The sequence below is a fragment of the Pyrgilauda ruficollis genome, unplaced genomic scaffold (genome assembly GCF_017590135.1).
Source record: "Pyrgilauda ruficollis isolate IOZ18807 unplaced genomic scaffold, ASM1759013v1 scaffold41, whole genome shotgun sequence".
Lineage (NCBI taxonomy): Eukaryota > Metazoa > Chordata > Aves > Passeriformes > Passeridae > Pyrgilauda > Pyrgilauda ruficollis.
Window position 1 is genome coordinate 2785792 of NW_024525601.1, and position 18888 is coordinate 2804679.

Genomic DNA, 18888 nt, shown 5'->3' on the forward strand with positions numbered 1-18888 from the left:
TTCCTGCATTGTCTAAAATTTTCTTCTAAACATTTTCTCTGGTTTCCATAAAAATTTCCAAGGTCTGGTAGGCCGTATAATTTTCTGTGGTAACTACCTGGACACTCCTGTGCATGTAGTCCTTACCTAATTATCAGCTGTGTTTTAGTTTTTACCAATTTGCCAAGCATGTGAGTCAGATTTATTGGTCTGTGATTCTCTTACTTCCTGCAACCTCTTTCTCTACAGAATTTTACAGAATATACAACATAGTTAGACTCTTAGGAAGTTTGTATTTTAATTTTCTTAGGAAAAAACACCAGTTTTGGTGAAAGGAAAAAAAATTATGGAAGGCTATCAGGTTCTCTTCCATTTGCCCACTGGAACAAGTGTTTTGAAGGTAATTTTATTTTTTTCAGAGAGAAGAAAGTGTCATGGTCTCGATGGCATACAGGCATCACAGTATATTCTCAAACACCAGGAAACTTTTAGAACCAAATCTCTTACAGGAGTAATTTGCTTTTCTGTCTTTCTGCTTCCCTGAAGCATCTGTGATAAAGGGAGGGAATGTTGCTATGCCCTTGCATAGGTTACATCAGCTCTATGTTGACAAGAGAGCTTAACATTTTTGAATGCAAAGTAGAAGTTGAAATGGCAATGCATTTCAACTCAGGGGCTCTTCAACTTGATCATGAGCTCCCTTATGTTGTGCTCGAGATACTGATGTTAAACTCTTTGCTAAACTTCTTTCTGAGCTGAAGCAGCCCCTAGAGCTTCTGGGAGAAGTTCTGCCAAAGGTAGAAATTCATACCACAGCTTCCACTCCCTTGGGAAAACATCATGCCTTAGGGTTTGGCTTGCCATAATTGTATCAGACCGATTTACATCATTTTCTAGCCTTCCTCTCTCACTCTGCCCTGCACCACATTTGTTTCCTGCTTATGAACATATGTGGGTAGGTATTCAAGAGAGAAAAATATCCTCCTCTTAATAAGTACAGATTTTTTTTTAAATGTGGTTCACCTCTGTAGCACATGCCCTGCTGCCATCTTCCATTGCTTGGTAGTTGTTTGGCCTCTCTGTTGTTGAAGGAATTTTCTACTGGATAATTACCTGCTCTTTATGACAGTGATACGGGAATGAAGAAACTAAGTTGCAAGCACTGATTCTAATAGACAATAATGACTGAATTAATTTGAATTCAAAATAAATATTATCTGGTAGTGGTGAACATGGAGAGGCTAGTTCCTCAAGGAACTGGAAGTCTGTATTAAAAGCCTCACATCCTCTTGTGAGGCAGTTCTTGTGAAAGAACAGCTCTGACTTAAAATTTTTCAGTTCATATGCCGTAGTATCTGAGATCATGTTTATTTCCTGTATTTATCTTGGTGCAGCCACCTGTTAAGTTATGAAGCAGACATCAAGTAGCTGTTATTTGCTTTGAAAGCTTATGAGTATCATCTGGAAAAAAATGAATGGTCAAGTCCTGAGTCTTGTCTGAAAAAATATTTTGTTAAGAAAATGGGTAAATTGCCTGTGTAAACTTGCAGCTCAGAGATTATGAGTAGCTTGAACGATGGTATTGTCTATTGATGCAGAGGATACAGCTCAGTTCTAGTAGAATTCTGGGCATGAAAACTTCTAGGAAAAACAGGAAATCCTGCAAGAAGTTAGAGTAAGGAGACATTTATTATGCTATGCAGCACTTTTATGTTTTCATTTCTAATTTTTTTTTTTAATTACACATAACATTTTTGACTGTGTTTACCCAAGTCTGGTTGGCACTCCTGCAAAGTGTCTATCTCTAGAATAACTATTCTTTCCTTCTTAGAACTCTGTAGTATTTTTAAAAGAGAGAGAAGCAAAAAGAGTAATGTGAGGAAACAGGTTAGTGTATGAATAGTACAACTGAACCTGCATTTTGTGTGCAAATACACAGCCTGGAAAAATGTATCTTATTTTACTTTTAAAAGTAAGGTAAAATTTTCAGTTAATTACATATCATGTGGTAAACTGTTGCAAATTCATGTGGCTCTATCATCTATGCAATATTCCAATTTGAAATGCAAATGAATACATGATAGTACAAAGAGCTGTCTGGAATTAAGGAATCATGGCTTTTTTGTAAATTTATTAGAAAATTTTTCTGTTGGTCACAGTTGTACATTGTGACATTTGGCTACACATGGGAATAAAGGATACATTCAGTAAAACATAGACAAAACTGTTTAACCATTGCAAAGCTTTTGCTGAAAATTCTGCATCTGGAACTTGTAATTCTATGGTCGAGATTTCAGTGTGGCTGCTTGAACACACGTATTTAAATAATGTGTGAAGCTAAAATAATTGCATGAAATCTTGAGCTGTTGTTTGTGGATTCACCTTTTGAGGTTTGGGTCTGGATAGCTACAGAATAGACAGTGGAATAGACAATTAGTTTCTCTATATTTTTGTCTTGCTGCTGAAAATCCAGTGAGTAAACCAAGTGGGTTTGTGTTTTTGCAGTGCTGATGTCTGCCCACTTTTAAGGCTTTGGTAAGTTGACATCCTCTGGGTAGAAGATGATGCTGAAATAGAAGATATTCTTTGGGGGGAAGGGAAATATTAATGCATTTTCTATTAAGCTAAATATAGATGTACTGCTAACTGTGCAGTGGAAGGATGGCAGCACTTTCAGTAGCACTTTTTAAACCATTCAAATAATTCCTGGCAGCTTCAGGATGATTTAAGCATTATCTTTTTTGAGTCTACTTAAGGTGTTCATGTAAGACTTAGTGAACAGGAGCTGATAGACAGATACTTCGCTTGGTGGATCAGTGACTTGACATTGCACAGTATAATTGCACAGTGTACAAGGCACACCATTATCAAATTTTATTCTTAGAATAGTCTTTCCAAAAATTTGCCTTCCTCTATCCATTGTTGATAGCTTTATCCCATTGCTTCAGCACTCAAGAGGTCAAACCTCTAAGCATAGCTGCATTGTGCACGTAGAAATACAGTTGATATTTTACATCTGGGAAACATTGTTTTATAATAGGTGTAACTGCAACTGGCAAATATTTAGCATCGTTCTTACAGAACCTGAAACTGGAAGACATTTTCTGTCCTCACATCCAAAAGTGCATGAGGAGTTGAAAACAATGAGATTATGCCTACCTGTAAGGAGAACTAGAGAAAATTAGCCATTAGAGGCATCTAAAAGGATTTGGCTTCCACTGACTTGCAAGCTGTGTGCTTTAGGGCTGGGTCACATCAAGTATCGATACCCTAAGAGTGAAGCACTCGGCCTTATTTTATGAACCTTTCATGCAACACTGAGAGCCCTTCAGTCCCAAAGACGTGCATGTGTTTAAGTGCTTTCTAGGACAGGGCTAAATTGCTTTGTGCCTTGCAAATGTAACCTTAAGATCTGGAAATCTTAGCTGAGTTTAGAACTCATAATTGAACCCTTTTTTCATCTTCCATGGTCATCAGGAGGTGTCCTGCTGCGTTAAGTGTCAGTTAGCGTGCAATAGAGGCAGTGAATTCAGGAAAGGGAACTGGCCCATATTCTTTGGTGTTGCTGACTGTCCACCTGAAATACAAAGTTTTCCTGTCAAATGGAGGATGGATATCTCAGTGCTTGTTTCATTCTTGTAAACTTTCCTTGATGTGTAAATTTAAATGTGGGAAGTTATGTTTGACACTTGTGGACAAAGTGGCTGATGTTCATGCTGAACTTAGTGATGACATTTTCCTCATGATTGTCTGGAACCAACTGTATTTTTATCACCTCTGGACATTTGGCAGAAGCCAACTTCAAATCAGAACCCTTTTCTTGCATTTATGTCAATATGGTTGTTGTGGTATCTGGAGACACTTAAACCAGAGCTGGCCAAGGGTGGGATTTATTTATATGAGAAATCATGATTTTTTTTTTTTTTCTTACAGATCATATTACTCTAAAACTTCCAGAATTTTCCAAAAGGCATGTATTGTGAATTAAATATTTTCTTAATTTCCCACCCCCAGCTGCCCCAGTCTACAGTTCAGATGGTGTTGACAGATTCCTATTTGGAACCATGGAGCAGGACATTTTTCTCTGGACCCTGGTTCCAGCTGGGCCCTGAAGTGATGTTAGGTTTCCTGATCAAAAGTCAAGAAGTTAAGATCAGTTTCTAGCTGAAACAAATTCTTTGGGACTCAGTCTGTGTGTGCTGCAGTCATTTGAGCTCTGTAGTTTTCTTTTTGTCACTTACTGATGAAGAGGTTTATGAAAAAAAAATAAAATCCTGAATGGCTGTAATAGAGTCATTTTATTAGGTGAAGTGTCACTAGTTCAGGAGATAAATGCACATTAATATTTTAATATTTATCACTCAGTGTGTGCTATCAGAGATTATTATATGAAAAATGACTTTTTATTTGGTATTTAATTTACTCGGATCTGAATAGAAAGTGTTGTGTAAAAAAATTTCCAAACATAGCTATTCAAGAAGAATTGAGAGTGTTATAACAGTTTGGAGTACAATATATGGCTAAAGAGATGTTGGAAATATCCCCAAAAGACCAAAAGTCAGAAAATGCAATACTAAGGTTGCATAAAAAAAAAACACACAAAAAAACCCCCCAAACAAACAAAAAAAAAACCAAACCAACCTGTACAAAGTAATAAAATGTTCAAATAAGACACCCAAACACTTACATCTGCTGTTTAGGTGAACCTATGCAGCATAGATGATTATGATGATGGAATTAAACTGCTGACATAGTAAACAGTCTTAAATTAATTTTTAAATTCCATTTTTTTCCTCATCTATTCTCCCTTTTCTGATAACATTACAGCATTCAAATGGATACAGACCCTTTGAACTTACCAGCTTTGCACAGAGATGCATAGTACTGTTTATTAAAAAAATCAAAATTAATTTTTAGCAGTATTATTCACTTTCTTAGAGATTCAACAAATTCTTTGTCATGCCCCATAAATAGATCAGAATGAGAAAAAAAATAGCAGTGTGAAATGAAAATGCACATTGCAAACAGCTGCCATATGATATGATATGATGCCATATCATATCAATCATATCATAGCAATCATATCACATCCTCTGTAATAGCCTAAGGCTCATGGCCATGTAAGAGCTAATATATGTGATTTTTAGGCAGATCTCAGTGACAATTGGCCATTCAGTTATTCCATGTCCCATTAGCACATCCTTGTGGTAGAAGCTCTGAGGAAGTTCCAGGTGTACAAAAAAATTCTCACATACTCTTGCTGTTTTAGGGAAGAGGGCAGCAAAAAAGATCAGAGGACTACCAGGTCTATACATGAATGTACAAGAAATTTTCATTGTTGCTGGAAACAATGTGGGTAGCAAGCTCCAACCTTGTGTTTGTCAGTCACAGTGCCAAGAGGTGCATGTCTGTGTTGGAGGCAGCAGTCCAATTAGAACACATTCAAATAGTTGTACTGAGGTTACATGCCTGTGGCTGGGGGGGACATGCCATTACTAATCCAGCTCTTGGCTGGATTACCTTTGAAAAATAAGAAATTGATTCCTCTTCCACGTGTGAAAAGCTTTTGGCCCTCTTGAGTCCAGTTTAATGTTGCATCTGGGCTGAAGAGAAAGAGGGTAATGAAGCCTTCACATCCTGTCTGGCTTCCTGCAGGCTTGATCAGAGGGGAGAAAGCCCTTTGCCAGGAGCTTTGAGACGTGCTGGGGTACATTTCTGGAGCTACATGCCAGGTTTTGGTCCCACTGGGTGCCATTAGAAATGACACCTGCAGTGACACCTGAAAGCAAGCCAACTTTTCTCAGTCCTCCAATCCAATTCTGAGACAAATGTTCTCTCTCCTTTCTATTCCCCATAGTTTTCAGAGGTTGTTGGAGTGAAATCAGAACCCAGTGCTCAAGTTCCAAACTGAGGTGTTTTGCCATGAGATTTTTCTTTTTCTTGGTCTTGTTGGATATACAGAAGCCTATACATTTAGGACAGAAATGAAGGAATTGTGAATTCTGATATCAGCTGGGACAATGTTCTCTTGCACATCTGTTCCATCCACACAGCTTTCTGAACAATATATATCTCCTTCTCTGTGGGATGTTCAGCTTCCATTCATGTCTCTGAGGATTTTTACATTAGGGCAACTGAGAAGTTGAGGTACGTTTTAGGAAATTAATTTTAAAATTTTGAGTGAATTAGAATTTAAAAAAATACAAGGAAGAAAAAAAATCTTTCTTCCTCATTGTAAGAAGCTCTGATTTATTTCAGCTGTTGCTTTTCTCACCATCTCACTTCTGTATGCATATGGTTAATTTTTCCTTTGTGCCATTTAGAACCAAGTTTCCAGTAGAAAGAGAAAAATGTAAGTAAAAACATAGTTAAGTGGGTTTACCCAAACCCCACTATGAATTGAAACTCATCCCTTTTCCAAATCTGTCACTTCTTCTTCCTCAACATAAATTACATATTCAGTAATTCTCTTATTTTAGCACTCCCATTTCTCCCAAGTTGTTGATGTGGCTCCAAACTTTTGAAATCCGGGTCATAATATTTCTTACTTTTCTCCAAATATTTCTAGTTTCCAGTTTCTCGTTTCTGCTGGCACAGATGAATGTGGTGCGAGCAAAGTGCTCCTGCTCAGTCGAATCTGATGGTGGTCCTGTACCACTGATGGCCATGAAGGGAGTAGGCCTTGAGGAATGCTGTAACCTGCTCTGAACGTACTTTCCTGCCTTCCAGATGTATGTTTATCCTGCCATGTTTACCAGTACACTGAGACTATTTATTATCCTGAGTGTTAATAGTCCTTTACATTTTTTCCTAGCTTTGTGCAGAAGGAGATCTTTTTTCAACATTTCAGCATTTGAAGAAATACATTTTCAGGTGTTTTACAGTTCTTAGAAGGATGACAGCTGTAAAAGAGCTATTTTAAAGGAATGGTTTGCTCAATTTAAATTCAAAGATGTTAGTTTTCAAACTTGTAAGAAGTGAAGTCTAAAACTGAGATATATTTCGGAGTGATAAGGAAACACTGAAAAATAGACCTGACAGTTTGGGAAATGAATGTGCATTGACTAATTGTATTGCATTTTTTCACTTTTGGATGCTGACTCAGACCATTCTATCAAAAAATTTCAAATCCACTTCCACATGAAAAATCTATTGCTTGATATCTATTAACTCCCAACCACTGAGGAGAGTTTGTAACTTAGATCTTCATAAATCACCAGACTGTCTTTGAAATCTGTACATTTGGACGCTTTTAAAGTCCACAAAATTTGTATTGTCAAACTGTCTTTCTCCAGCTTTGAGACAGGTTTTTTTAGTTATGTTTAGTTGTATTCTGAGAGTGTGGTGCTTCTTATACCATGAGCCTGGGATCTGGTAATGAGAGAGCGAAGAATCAAGTATTGAAGCTTGCAGAAGAATTGTAAAATACAGCAGTCCTTGGACTACTTTACATATGACATCATATCAAACAAATTGTAGCTTCTAATATATATTTGTTCTTCTAAAACTTTTGAAAATATTACCTATTTTATTGTTTCTGCTTCTATAGTGCTTAGAAGCTGAGAAGAATTGTAAAATACAGCAGTCCTTGGACTACTTTACATATGACATCATATCAAACAAATTGTCTAATAGTATGTAGCTTCTCATATATTTGTTCTTCTAAACTTTTGAAAATATTACCTATTCTATTGTTTCTGCTTTTATAGTGCTTAGAAGTTTTTGTCCTAAGACAGGACACCAGGCCAGCTTCTGCAGAAGAATAAGGACAAAAAGTGACCCAAAGATTTTAATTTCCAGTCTCTTTGATGTAATGCTCTGGTACCCAGGTTGTCTCCTTTCTGTGTGAACTCTGGTGACAAAAGTGAATAGATCACACAAAGTGTGTATCTAGCAAAGTATCTTCCTTTTTGGATTGCAGAAAATTCATACATGGGCTCATTCGTACAATTTTAATGATTTTTGTAAAAATTATTTACTATATTTAAAAAAAGAACAGGGAAGTTTATTACAGATATTTGGTATTCAAAATCTGCACTCAGGATAGTGTTAGGACAAAAATTTGGAGTCTGATGGAGGGAGATAGTCTATTACTTTCTAAAATTGTTGAATCATGCTTATCTCATTCTTTGCTTTATAAACAACTGTTTAGGCCTTTGATGACCTGTGCTTGAACTATAAAAAATCTAAAATTAAAATCTGGTTTATTGGCTAGATACAGAGCATGAACCATCATCTTCTTTCTAGTAGTTGCTCATAACAGTTGTCTGCAGAATAAGTATGAACAAAACAGGCTGCATGTAGAGTGAGCATTTCCTAGGTACATTCTGCAAGTTCTGCCCTCCATAGCCTTTGCTTTATTTACAGCCTTGGATAAGAATTTCAGTAGTGCTGTTTTTTAATCTGTAAACTAAAATCTTAACCTCAAATGCATGAAGCAGGTGGTATAAAATCTAGGCATAAAAAGCTTTAGAAGTAGAACTTTTACTGCAGATAGGTCAGGTAGGGTGATATTTCATGTTGTCTTTTATCAGCAATTCAATTTTGTCTTGAAGATGCATATTTCCTGAAATACTGATGGTTTACTTTATTTATTCATACCTTGCAATTTTGGCTGCCTGTGATTAAGCTGAGTGTTTCCTAGAGGATTTATAAGGCATTTCTAAATCTTCATCAAACATTTTCTGTTGGCTTTTGAATAGACATCCAGTAAATCACAGAGGAACTATGACCAAATGTGTCTGGCACAGGGCTCTGCAGTGTATGCTGAAAATTATGTTTAAAACTTTTGAAGGAAGAGGGCAGTTGGCACAAAGCAAAGCATTCATTGGAAGTATGTCTATACTCCTGAGCCAAACTGAGGTTTGTGTCTTGTTATGCCCTCTGCCATGTAATAATTTTGTAAAGAGTAATAAGAATAACAGGCTCTTTTATGTTCTCAAATGTAGAAGTATCATTCGTGTTTTGTCTAAGTATCAGGTAATGTGTTGGTAAGCATTGTGATGTTGTTATTTTTATTTATGTAAAATTGATCTTTGGAGACTTAAAAAACTTTTTTCTTTAATTAAAAAAATAAAAGGAAAAATTTGACAATAGCAGTCATTGTGGTTTGTGATTAAAGAGTACTCAAATAAACTATAATTAAAGTGTGATTTTTACTATAACATTGACCATAGGGGACAATCATGATTAATGTGGAACTGACTAGTAGAAACATCTTTGGTCAGGACATTTTTATATTTTTATACTGAAAAACCTTTAAACAATGTTCAGCAATTCACCTATTATGTGCATGTATATTTTGTTTTTTAGGGCATACAGGACGATTATTGAAATCTCTGTGTTTCACCAGTCTATCATTTCTGCTGCTGCACATCATCTTTCAGATTACAATAAACAGTCTTGAAGCTGCAAAAACTATTGAACCTGGTTTTAACTGTGAGTAAAACATTTTCGATTTTATTAGCATTTTAAATGTCCAAATGCTTCAGTGGTTTGAAAGGTGAAGGGTTGATAAGAAGGCACTTAGGTTTGTGCTCCTGTGGGTTTGCTTGCTCTTTTTTTCCAGCTTTTTACCTTAAAAATTACTGTTAGTAAGGTAGGAAGGCTAGAAGTGCTTAAGAAACAAAAGAAATTTTTATATAATTATTATATGTGTGTGTATATGTATATATATATATATATTTAAAAAACTGGTTTTCCCCACCAGAGATGCATTTTCTCTGAGTTTGCCACTGACTATTGTTATGACTTCGTCTTTCAGGCTTTCTCAAAATCACCTTAGAACCTGAAGAAACCACTCATTTCTGTCATTAGATAATAATTCAGTGAATTAAGAGTAAAATGAAATAAAGTAACAAACTTCCCTTTACCCATCTATTATGCTCCTCTCTGGCATAACTCTCTTTAGTTTTTCATTTAATTTAACTTTAAATATTGATTCCAAAACTTATATTTCTAAACAGTATTTGTCTCTTTCTTGCCTGTGCTGTATGGGAGGAAAAATTTTCAATTTTTCATTTATGTGTAAGCTCTACTGAAAATATATTGCATGATATTTTGTATCTTCCTCTCTCAGGAAATGTTGTTCAATACTTTAGAAAGCAAACATTCTTTATTGTGCAGAAGTTAATTAAAATATCTGTCCTGTGATTTATATATGTAACCTCCCAGTAGAAACTATTTGTACTTGTCTTACCATGCTTACATTTAACATTTAAACCTGTCAACTTTACCTTTGATAAATGTCCATTTAGTTTATCACAAGGTATGCTGCTGCCACTTGAGTAAACAGCTGTACTACAATTCAACACAAGAAACCTTAAGTGATGTAAAGGATTTGACTTAAATAATAAAATCCTAAGAAAACTTGAAGTGAGCATTACCATTTTCCTTTAGCTTAAACCATTTCCTAAAGTAAAAGGCATAATTGTGTTCATGAAATACCAGTTCCACCTGGAATATCTTGGGCTCTGTCGGTTCAAATCAGGCCTTCAGAATCTAAAAACATACTTACTTTTTTTGGTTTTTTGTTTTTTTTTAAATGTATGTAACTCACTGAGTGAGCTGGATTAATTGTTTTCCATATATATTTAATGTTCTTATGACTATAAAGACATCATTTTTACTTAGATTGGAGGAATTGCATCATCTAGACCCTGTTTGTATGAGTAAAGAGTTCCAAGACAGAGTTGCATCTGCTGGCTTTTTCCTCCTTTTGTGGCGGGAACCGGGTTCTGCAGTGGGAATTAAAATAATTATTTCATCCTGAGGAGTTCACTCTTTAAGATGAAATGTACCATTTTTTTACTGTTTGTTCACATTTGTTGAGTGTAGCAGCTTCTCTTTAAGCTGCCATTAGTGGTGATCTCCTTACCTGGGGCCTCACAGGGCAGTGGGTGTAGCTGGAGGAGTGCACTAAATGTTATCAGACTGCTCTCTGACACCAGGGCCACTTGACATGACATTCCCAAACACTCACCATTAAGCTCTTTTTGCCTCCTGAGTGCAAAGGGTGGTTTGAAGTTGCCTGTTGGGAATGTTATTTGTCCCAGAGGAACATCCAAACTGTGCCCAAGTTGTTTGGGAAAGAAGTTGGTTGACCAAAGTTGTTCCAAGAGTTTTTGAACTGTTTAGCAAGATGAAATATTCAGCTGTTGAATTTCAGTGCCTGAATACTGAGTAAACTGGCACCATTTTGTTTACTTTACAGTTGGTGAGATCCAGGTGAAGCCAATAAAAAGGGAAATCTGATACTTGCATTGCTGGACCCCCAAAGTGCTGAAGAAGTTAAAGACTGTTGTAAAATGTAGGGGCTAGAAAAGGCCAAAGCATTTCCATAGGTCAGGGAATAAGGTCAATTATTGTCATTTAATGACACCAGAACTTAGATGTTCCTGTGGGGGTGAAGAGAGGACAGAATTCCTGCTCCAGAAAGCGCCTTGGTAGTACTTTTGCTTGTAACAATTCGGTGACGCAGCCCCACTGGTTTCCTGCTCCCCAGCCATATGAGGAGTGCTGTACAAAAGTGACTGCAGATGTGGGCTAAGCCATGGCTGCAGAAATGACAGCACTTCGCCCATGGCGTCTTCACAGTGTTATGATCTCTGCATTTCAGACTTGCTGTTAATGTTTATCCAACTCTTTTTGCTCAATAAGAAGTTCAGAAGTGTAGACTGGAAGACTGATGTGTTCTGTTTCTCCAGCCAGACCCAGATCCACTATTAATAAAACATTTTTTTACAGCTACGGTCTTTTCTGATGCTTATCATTAGGAAATTTTTCTTCCATTAGTCAAAATATCCTGTCTTCATCCTTCAGCCTGATGTGGAAATGAAGAAAAACTTTCCATTAGCCTTTATGGTTACCCATTTTGTATTTGCAGGCTGCAGTCATATTTGTCGTATGTACTCTTTTCTGTCATTCTCTTCTATTTTCACAACCTCAGCCCCCTCAAACTTTCTTAATGCATTGCATTTTCTGGGAAGGAGATTATTGTTGTTGGTCTACTTCTGTTTTCTCCTAGTTTTTCAGGCATTTCTTGAAGGTCAGTGTCCAAAGGTAGGCACTGTTTCAGCTGAGAATTCAGTAGCGCATACTGAAATATAACAATTACCCAAGTGTCTGCAAGTCATACTCCCTATTTATGAGTTACTGTATGGTACTTTTTGTAATGATCTCTCACTTTTTATTTGTAATTCACTGAAACCCGCAAATCCTTTTCTTGAAAACAATCCCATGTTTATGCAGGTGAGTATTCTTATAGTATAGTGGAAGTTGATGTTTACCTGTTTTTTTCCAGAAAGTTTTATTTATCAAGACTGTTCTATCTCCTTGTTTGGTAGTGGCTTCTTTGATAGGGGCCTTCTGCAATAACACCTTTAAGGGGTTTTGGATAAATAAATTTTTGGTTTTCCTTTAGTATTTGTTTTGATTTTTCTGGAATTGTAGTATGTCCCCAAGTTTAAGTAAATCAAACCATAAAAGGAGCTAGTGGATGCTATGGCAGGTCCCCTCTTAATTATCTACCAAAGGTCATGGGAGTCTGGGGAGGTCCTCACTGACTGGAAGCCAGACAGTGTTATTCCAGTTTACAAAAATGGCATGAATGAAGGTTCAGGAATCTACAGACCTGTTATTCTAACCTCAGTTCCTGAAAAAAGTATAAAAAAGTTTATATTAGGTACTAATTAAAGGCATTTAAAGGATAGCACAGTCATCAGACAGTCAACACAGGTTCACAAAGGGAAACTCCTGTTTACCTAATTTGATACACTTCTATAGTAAAATCATCTGCCCAGTGGATGAAGGGAAGGTGGTGGATGTATTTTTCCTGTATTTTAGTGAGGCTTTTGATACTGTCCTCCTGGAAAAAAATTGTTCAGTAGATTCAAGATGTGCTTGGTTGATGAACTGGCTGAAGGGCAGCACTTGAAGGGTTGTCATGAACGGGGCTGCAGGACCCTCAGGGCTCAATTCTAGGGCCAGTCCTCTTTTCAATGTATTTATCACTGATCTGGATGCAGGACTTGAATACACCATTAGGAATTTTGATACCAACAATAATTGAAGTGGGAGGTGCTGTCTGGAACAAGATGCCTTGCAGAGATCTTTTTGTAGTTAGTCTAACTCCCATCAATTTCAGAAACAGGTGAGAGGGCAGGATAATACTGTCTGCAAATGCTGTAGGCAAACTAACGTTTGTCTCAATATTTTCAAATGCCAATTTTCTGAATCAAAAGATCATTTTCTGGTTTTAGTTTTTCTTTTCACACTGCTGTATAAAAACCTATGATAATATTTTCATTTTGGTAACAAAGACACTTGAAAAATGTTTAAATTAGAGGTGTGATAAAGACTATGACCTCTTAAACCTTATACAGTTATAGTTTCATTTTGGAAGTGAAAAACAACCATCCTTTCATCTTTTATATCTAGAAGCAGTTTTACTTGAGCCCATCTGCAAACACAAACCAGACATATAGAATTTCAGGTTCATTTCAAAACAATCTGCTATTATCCTTGACTTATGTAATTCAAAATCAGTTTAGAATAATTCCTGAAATACGTAACTTCTTTGCTTTGTTATCTTTTTCATCCCCTTTCTCTTTTAGAGTTCATATACTTCCTCTTTTAGGATGGCTACAAAATGCCACAGTATTCTCTAAATGATGTTGGCATGTTGATAGAGATGTTTAAAAATGTTTGGCCAACAGAAGGTTCTTGTTTCTTAAGAGCCTTATGACTATTGCCTAGCACTAATAAAATTTTGCTGTTAGTAGTCTTTATTTAGTTCAGTGAAAGATTTCTGGTTAGGCACAACTTCAGTGTGTGAAGCTAACATTGAATACCTCCCAGATATAGAAAGGAAAAGAATTAATACAGAAAGGGTGAGCTGGGCTAATCTTAAGCCATCAAGAGCTACATAATTAAGCTTATTTCACTGATATCTCCATATAATAGACAGCATGATTTTGAAATATAGCAGTATTCATGCAGTAATAGAATTTAATTATTAAGTTTGTATTCCTGATGGAATAAAATTCTGAATATTAGATTAGGTAACATCTTTTGAGTGTAGAATCTGTTAGGCAGGAGTTAAAGGTTAGACCACAATGTAATTGTTGCATTGTCCAGTATGCACAGTATGGTTCTTTCCTAGAACTAGTTTTAAAACTTTAAAAATGGCAGTACTACTAGCCAGGAGTGTTTTCTATAACATTAATTTTAAACTTTGTTTTCAATAAATCAGTGCAGTTATTCCTCATCATAATACCCTGTAAGTATACACACTGTAAGTGTATCTTCTTGGGTTTAGTCAGCCTTTAAAAGAAGTATGGTTTCCTTTTCCCTTAACTGTAGTGATGTACATCCATTTCTGATTTTGTGCTCCTCTGTCATCCCTTGATCTTGACTTCTGTGAATGAAGCTACTGAAATGCTTATTCTCCGGAACGGTATTTTTGTTCATGAGAAATGCAACTTAGACTACTTCAACTACTCGCTAATTTGTAGTCAGTATTTGTAAGAATACAAAAAAGAGCTTTAAGATATTTCTGGATATTTTTCTTATACATCACACAAATGAACTGATGGAATTTAAATAGGTACCTTGAAATTCTTTTATAGACTTTCTATGAATCTTTGTTTATTGTGCCTACTTGGAGTGCTTTATTTACAAAATGGTTATATGTAGAAAAGGGGAGAAGAGATTTAAAGCACCAAGTTGCCTAGATAGCTTCTCTGTTAGATCATGGGAACTAAAATCAGATAATTCTCTGTCTCTGGTATGCCATGGTGAATGTCAAACAAATGCATGCCACCATTGTGGAATCATAATAACTTTCTGCTTTAGATAAATTTTGCAATGATTTCTTGGCTTAAAAGACCATCCTGTGTTTGCATTACTACCAGCATGTCCCTGAGGTATTTTGTTATATTAGGAAGCAGTAATACCCAGTACAAATAAATTATGTCTCACCATTTATTGAAAGCTCTGGCTCAGGACTGAAGCTGACTTTTCATAGGAATGAATAATTTCTCTTTCCTATGTACCTGGTGAGATTTCATGCCTTTTATACCCTCCCAAGTATACTTCTAAGGTTGTGCTGATTTTGTAAAGTACTGCTTTGGTAAAGGCTGTTGTTTATTGCTGGATTAATTAACTCACTGGAAATAAAGATGCTGCTTTTGTTTATAAAGGGAAAAAAGTTTAAAAGATTTCATAGAGGGTTTCATATTTCTATTTTGAAGGTAAATGAATGCCAGTCTTTCAAATACCGTGATTTATTGGCCCAGCTCCTATCTGAGGTCTGAGTGTATCTCATGGCCCCTTTTTGGCTTTTTTTGATGCATCATTTCATGAGAGACTGCCTTGAAAACACATATGTTGAAAATATTGGAAATTTGAAATACTATTTTATGAAAAAAATTCCAATAATTTCCTATTAGTTGTCATCATAATTTTGGCAATTTTACTTTCAAAAATATTGCTTCATATGAAATGAAATTAATCTAAATGGCGTTAAGAAAATGAGTAAGTTTATTGTAAGAGGCTTCTGAGCAGAAGTCATAGCAAAGTAAGAGTCTTTATACTGAAAAAGTAATTATGTCCTCTCCAATGGTTTTGCTTTCCAAAATAAAAGCTAACAGTCACCTTCATTAAAGAGTGCTCAAGCACTTGCACTCCAGGAAAAATAGCTCATTCTTCCCTAACAAACACATCCATATCTCAACCAGGCAGATGCTTAAGGTGCTTTCCAAACAACTGTTTTAACTGCAAATTTGAGATCTTCAGTGACCTCAGTTGTATGTGCATCATAGTCTTTAGTTTTTGCTCAGTGAAATCTATATTTCAATCTTTTTTTCAATAAAGTTGGGCCTTGTCTTGCAGAACATCTACATTTTAATAATATTTTTGTGTGTCATCTAAATGATTATAATCTTGGTCAAAATCTGAGCAAAAAACAATGCCTTTAAACATCTAAGAAACAGTTAAGTCTGTTATCACAGAAGTAATCAGATTGTAAATGTGTGGTTTCTGTACAAGTGACAAGAGAAGAAGGTTCAGAAATGAACTCTTGCTTCAAGAACAACTGTGGAACATCCAGTTTAGCAAAACTATTATAGGATGAAACAACCAGCTGTAGCACTGCAGAATAATCAGAGTAACCTTTCATTGAAAGTTTATATATTTTAAACTCAAAGTTGTCTGAGCCTGTGATGTCTGTGACAGCCAATATAGCATAAATTTAGTCCAGACTTCTAGCTAGTCGAGTTCCAGAGTGGTGAGTGGTGCTTCAGTGGGAAAAACAAATTTTAAATCAATATTTTATTAGAAGAGATTATACAGGTTCTTCATGCTGTCCAGCAAGACTGATAATACTGAATTCCATAATATAAAAGTCTATTTTTAATGGAATTTAGATGCCTACATATTTTTGAAGTCCCGAAGTACAGTGTTTATTAATTGTTAAATCAGTACAGACAGCCAGTTGCCTGGAAAGTCTATTTGTTCCGGTTTTATGAAAGGTGAGTGTTGTGATTTAACCTCAGATGGCAAGTAAGTACCACAAAGCTGCTTGCTCCCCCTATCTCCCAGTGGGATGGGGAGGAGAATTAGGAGAAAAAAGGTAAGGAAAAGCTCAAAGCTCATGAGTTGAGGAAAGAACAGTTTAATAATTTAAAGAAAGTAAACTCCTACTACTACTGCTGCTTCTACTAATTTTACTGGAAAAAAGAAAAAAAAAGAAAAAAAGAGAAAAATAAAACTCAAGACACACAAGTGACACCCGCAAAATAGAATTGCTCATCACCCACTGACCAATGCTCAGCCTGTCCCTGAGCAGCAAACAGTCCCTTCCAGCCAACTCCCCAGTTTATATACTGGGCATGACAGTCTGGGGTATGGAATATCCCTTTGGTCAGTTTGGGTCAGCTGTCCTGGCCGTGCTCCTTCCCAGCTTCTTGTGCACCTGCTTCACTGGCAGAGCATGAGACACTCCCAAGTCCTTGATTTAGAGTAAGCACTACTTAGCAACAACCAAAACATCAGTGTGTTATCAACATTGTTTTCAAAATAAACCCAAAACACAGCACTGTACCAGCTACTAGGAATAAAATTAACTCTATCCCAGCAAAGCTAGGACAGTCAGTTGCTTCTTGTGGTTTGACTTCGTGTTATGTCCTCAGCAAACTATGTGAAGCTTCATTGCTTATATTACTAGCAGCATGTTAAGCCTGAGCACATGAGAAGCTGAAAATGTTTGCAGAATGCAGGTTAATATAATTTTATAAAAATCAAAGATAACTGTAGGAACTTCTTTATTAAAAGTCATTATATGGATATTGTCCTTCTTATCCAAAGCAGTTAAGGCTGTCTCTTGGTGACATCTGCCCAGTGCCATGTGGATTGAAAAAAAAAAAAAACCAACCCTGCTTTTACTTGTAAATTCCTCTAAGAAGAAGCTTTTCCTCTTCTGTTGTTCATACCCCACAACCTGTGGCAGGATTCAGCTGGGTGGCTGGGGGCCTTGTGGAAATACCACAGTTTACAGAATAAGGAGAATATGATTTCTTCAGAGCTTCCCTCTTATCAGCCACTATGCCTGCAGAATAATGAGCTAGAAAGCAGCAAATGGCCATTTGTCCAGATCTCCACTGAGAGACAGAAAATCTCAGAGTCTCCTCAGAGATTAGTAACAGTGGTGCTTACGAGGACTGAAGTAGAGCTGGAGCTCCTGTTATGCTATTTCACATGCCAAATACATCTGAAAACCTAGGAAATTACAGAAAGGCAGGAGATTTGACTTTAAGGAAATAATATTTCCTATCACACTCTGGTTTTATCATGTACTGTTTCTTGCATAGGTGATGTGCAGTGTCTGAGTCAAGAAATATAAGAATAATAATAAGGAACTTCTCTATGGAATAATGAAGAGCTTGAGACTAAAAAGAATGCTTGGCTGTAAAAACTGCAGTGAGATCCAGATGTGGTGGCACAAATATGATTATTATATTGAGTCCTAGAAAGGTGTGTGATTGTACAGTATTACCAATGACCATTTCTGACTGTCACTTCAATGATTCCAAGAGTCAAGAATGTTTAACATGTAGAACACATCCAATGAGAAACTTTCAGTTAGTCAAAGGTGTTAGCATGCTTTTTTTTGTCTCAACAGAAACTTAGAACAATAGCTTATTCTATATATAAAAGTTAATTTAATTTAATTCAGTGCACATTGGATGTTAACATTTCTTCAGCACTTTTCCATGCAGCTTTATGTAGCTGGGAAATTTATGACTGGGGAAACAGAAGCTTCTCTAATTGCTTCTTAGGCATGTATGATAAGTCCTGCTTAATTTCCTGCTGGTGTTACTACTTAACAATTTAGTTCATTGTACTTATGTTGTCTTTATTTCTGGACTCACATGTTGCCATGTCAAAACTGAGTAATATTTTAGGGAGTCACTTTGAGGCATGGTGCATGACTCCATTGTATAATGTGTGTTATTCTGCTGCAATGATGTTGGCACACTCATTCGTGTTCAACCGTTCAAGAGAACCTGATGTGAGAGATCACCCTCCTCACTGCCACTCACAGTTTGTATTTTTGACTGTCAGAATTGCATTGGAGAGAAGACCTGGGAAACTGCTGGGTGGCCCATGGGGCTGTACAGCTTCTTTCTGAAGCTGGTGGACTTTGGAAGGTGCACCCAAGGAAGCACCCAGTGTACCCACTGATGCTGTGATGCAAACTGGGACAGTTCTCTTTTTAGTGTCCCAGTTGTAGCTAGGATGACTGCAGGGTAATAGAATAGAAGTGTGACCATCACTGTCAGCTTGTTTTAGGGCTGTTTGTAGGAGAGATAGAGCAGCTGTTTTCTGTCTCCCTCTGTCCTCAAAGGAAGA

The 18888-nt window shown here is 36.5% G+C and overlaps 1 protein-coding gene across 1 annotated transcript in view; it reads left to right on the forward strand.

Moving 5' to 3' along the window:
- Positions 1-18888, forward strand: part of PIEZO2 (piezo type mechanosensitive ion channel component 2) — a 290144-nt gene that overhangs the window by 93678 nt on the left and 177578 nt on the right. Inside the window, exon 3 of the mRNA XM_041477660.1 lies at positions 9292-9417. Coding sequence (XP_041333594.1) covers positions 9292-9417 — 126 coding nt within the window. The remainder of the gene's footprint in view (positions 1-9291; positions 9418-18888) is intronic.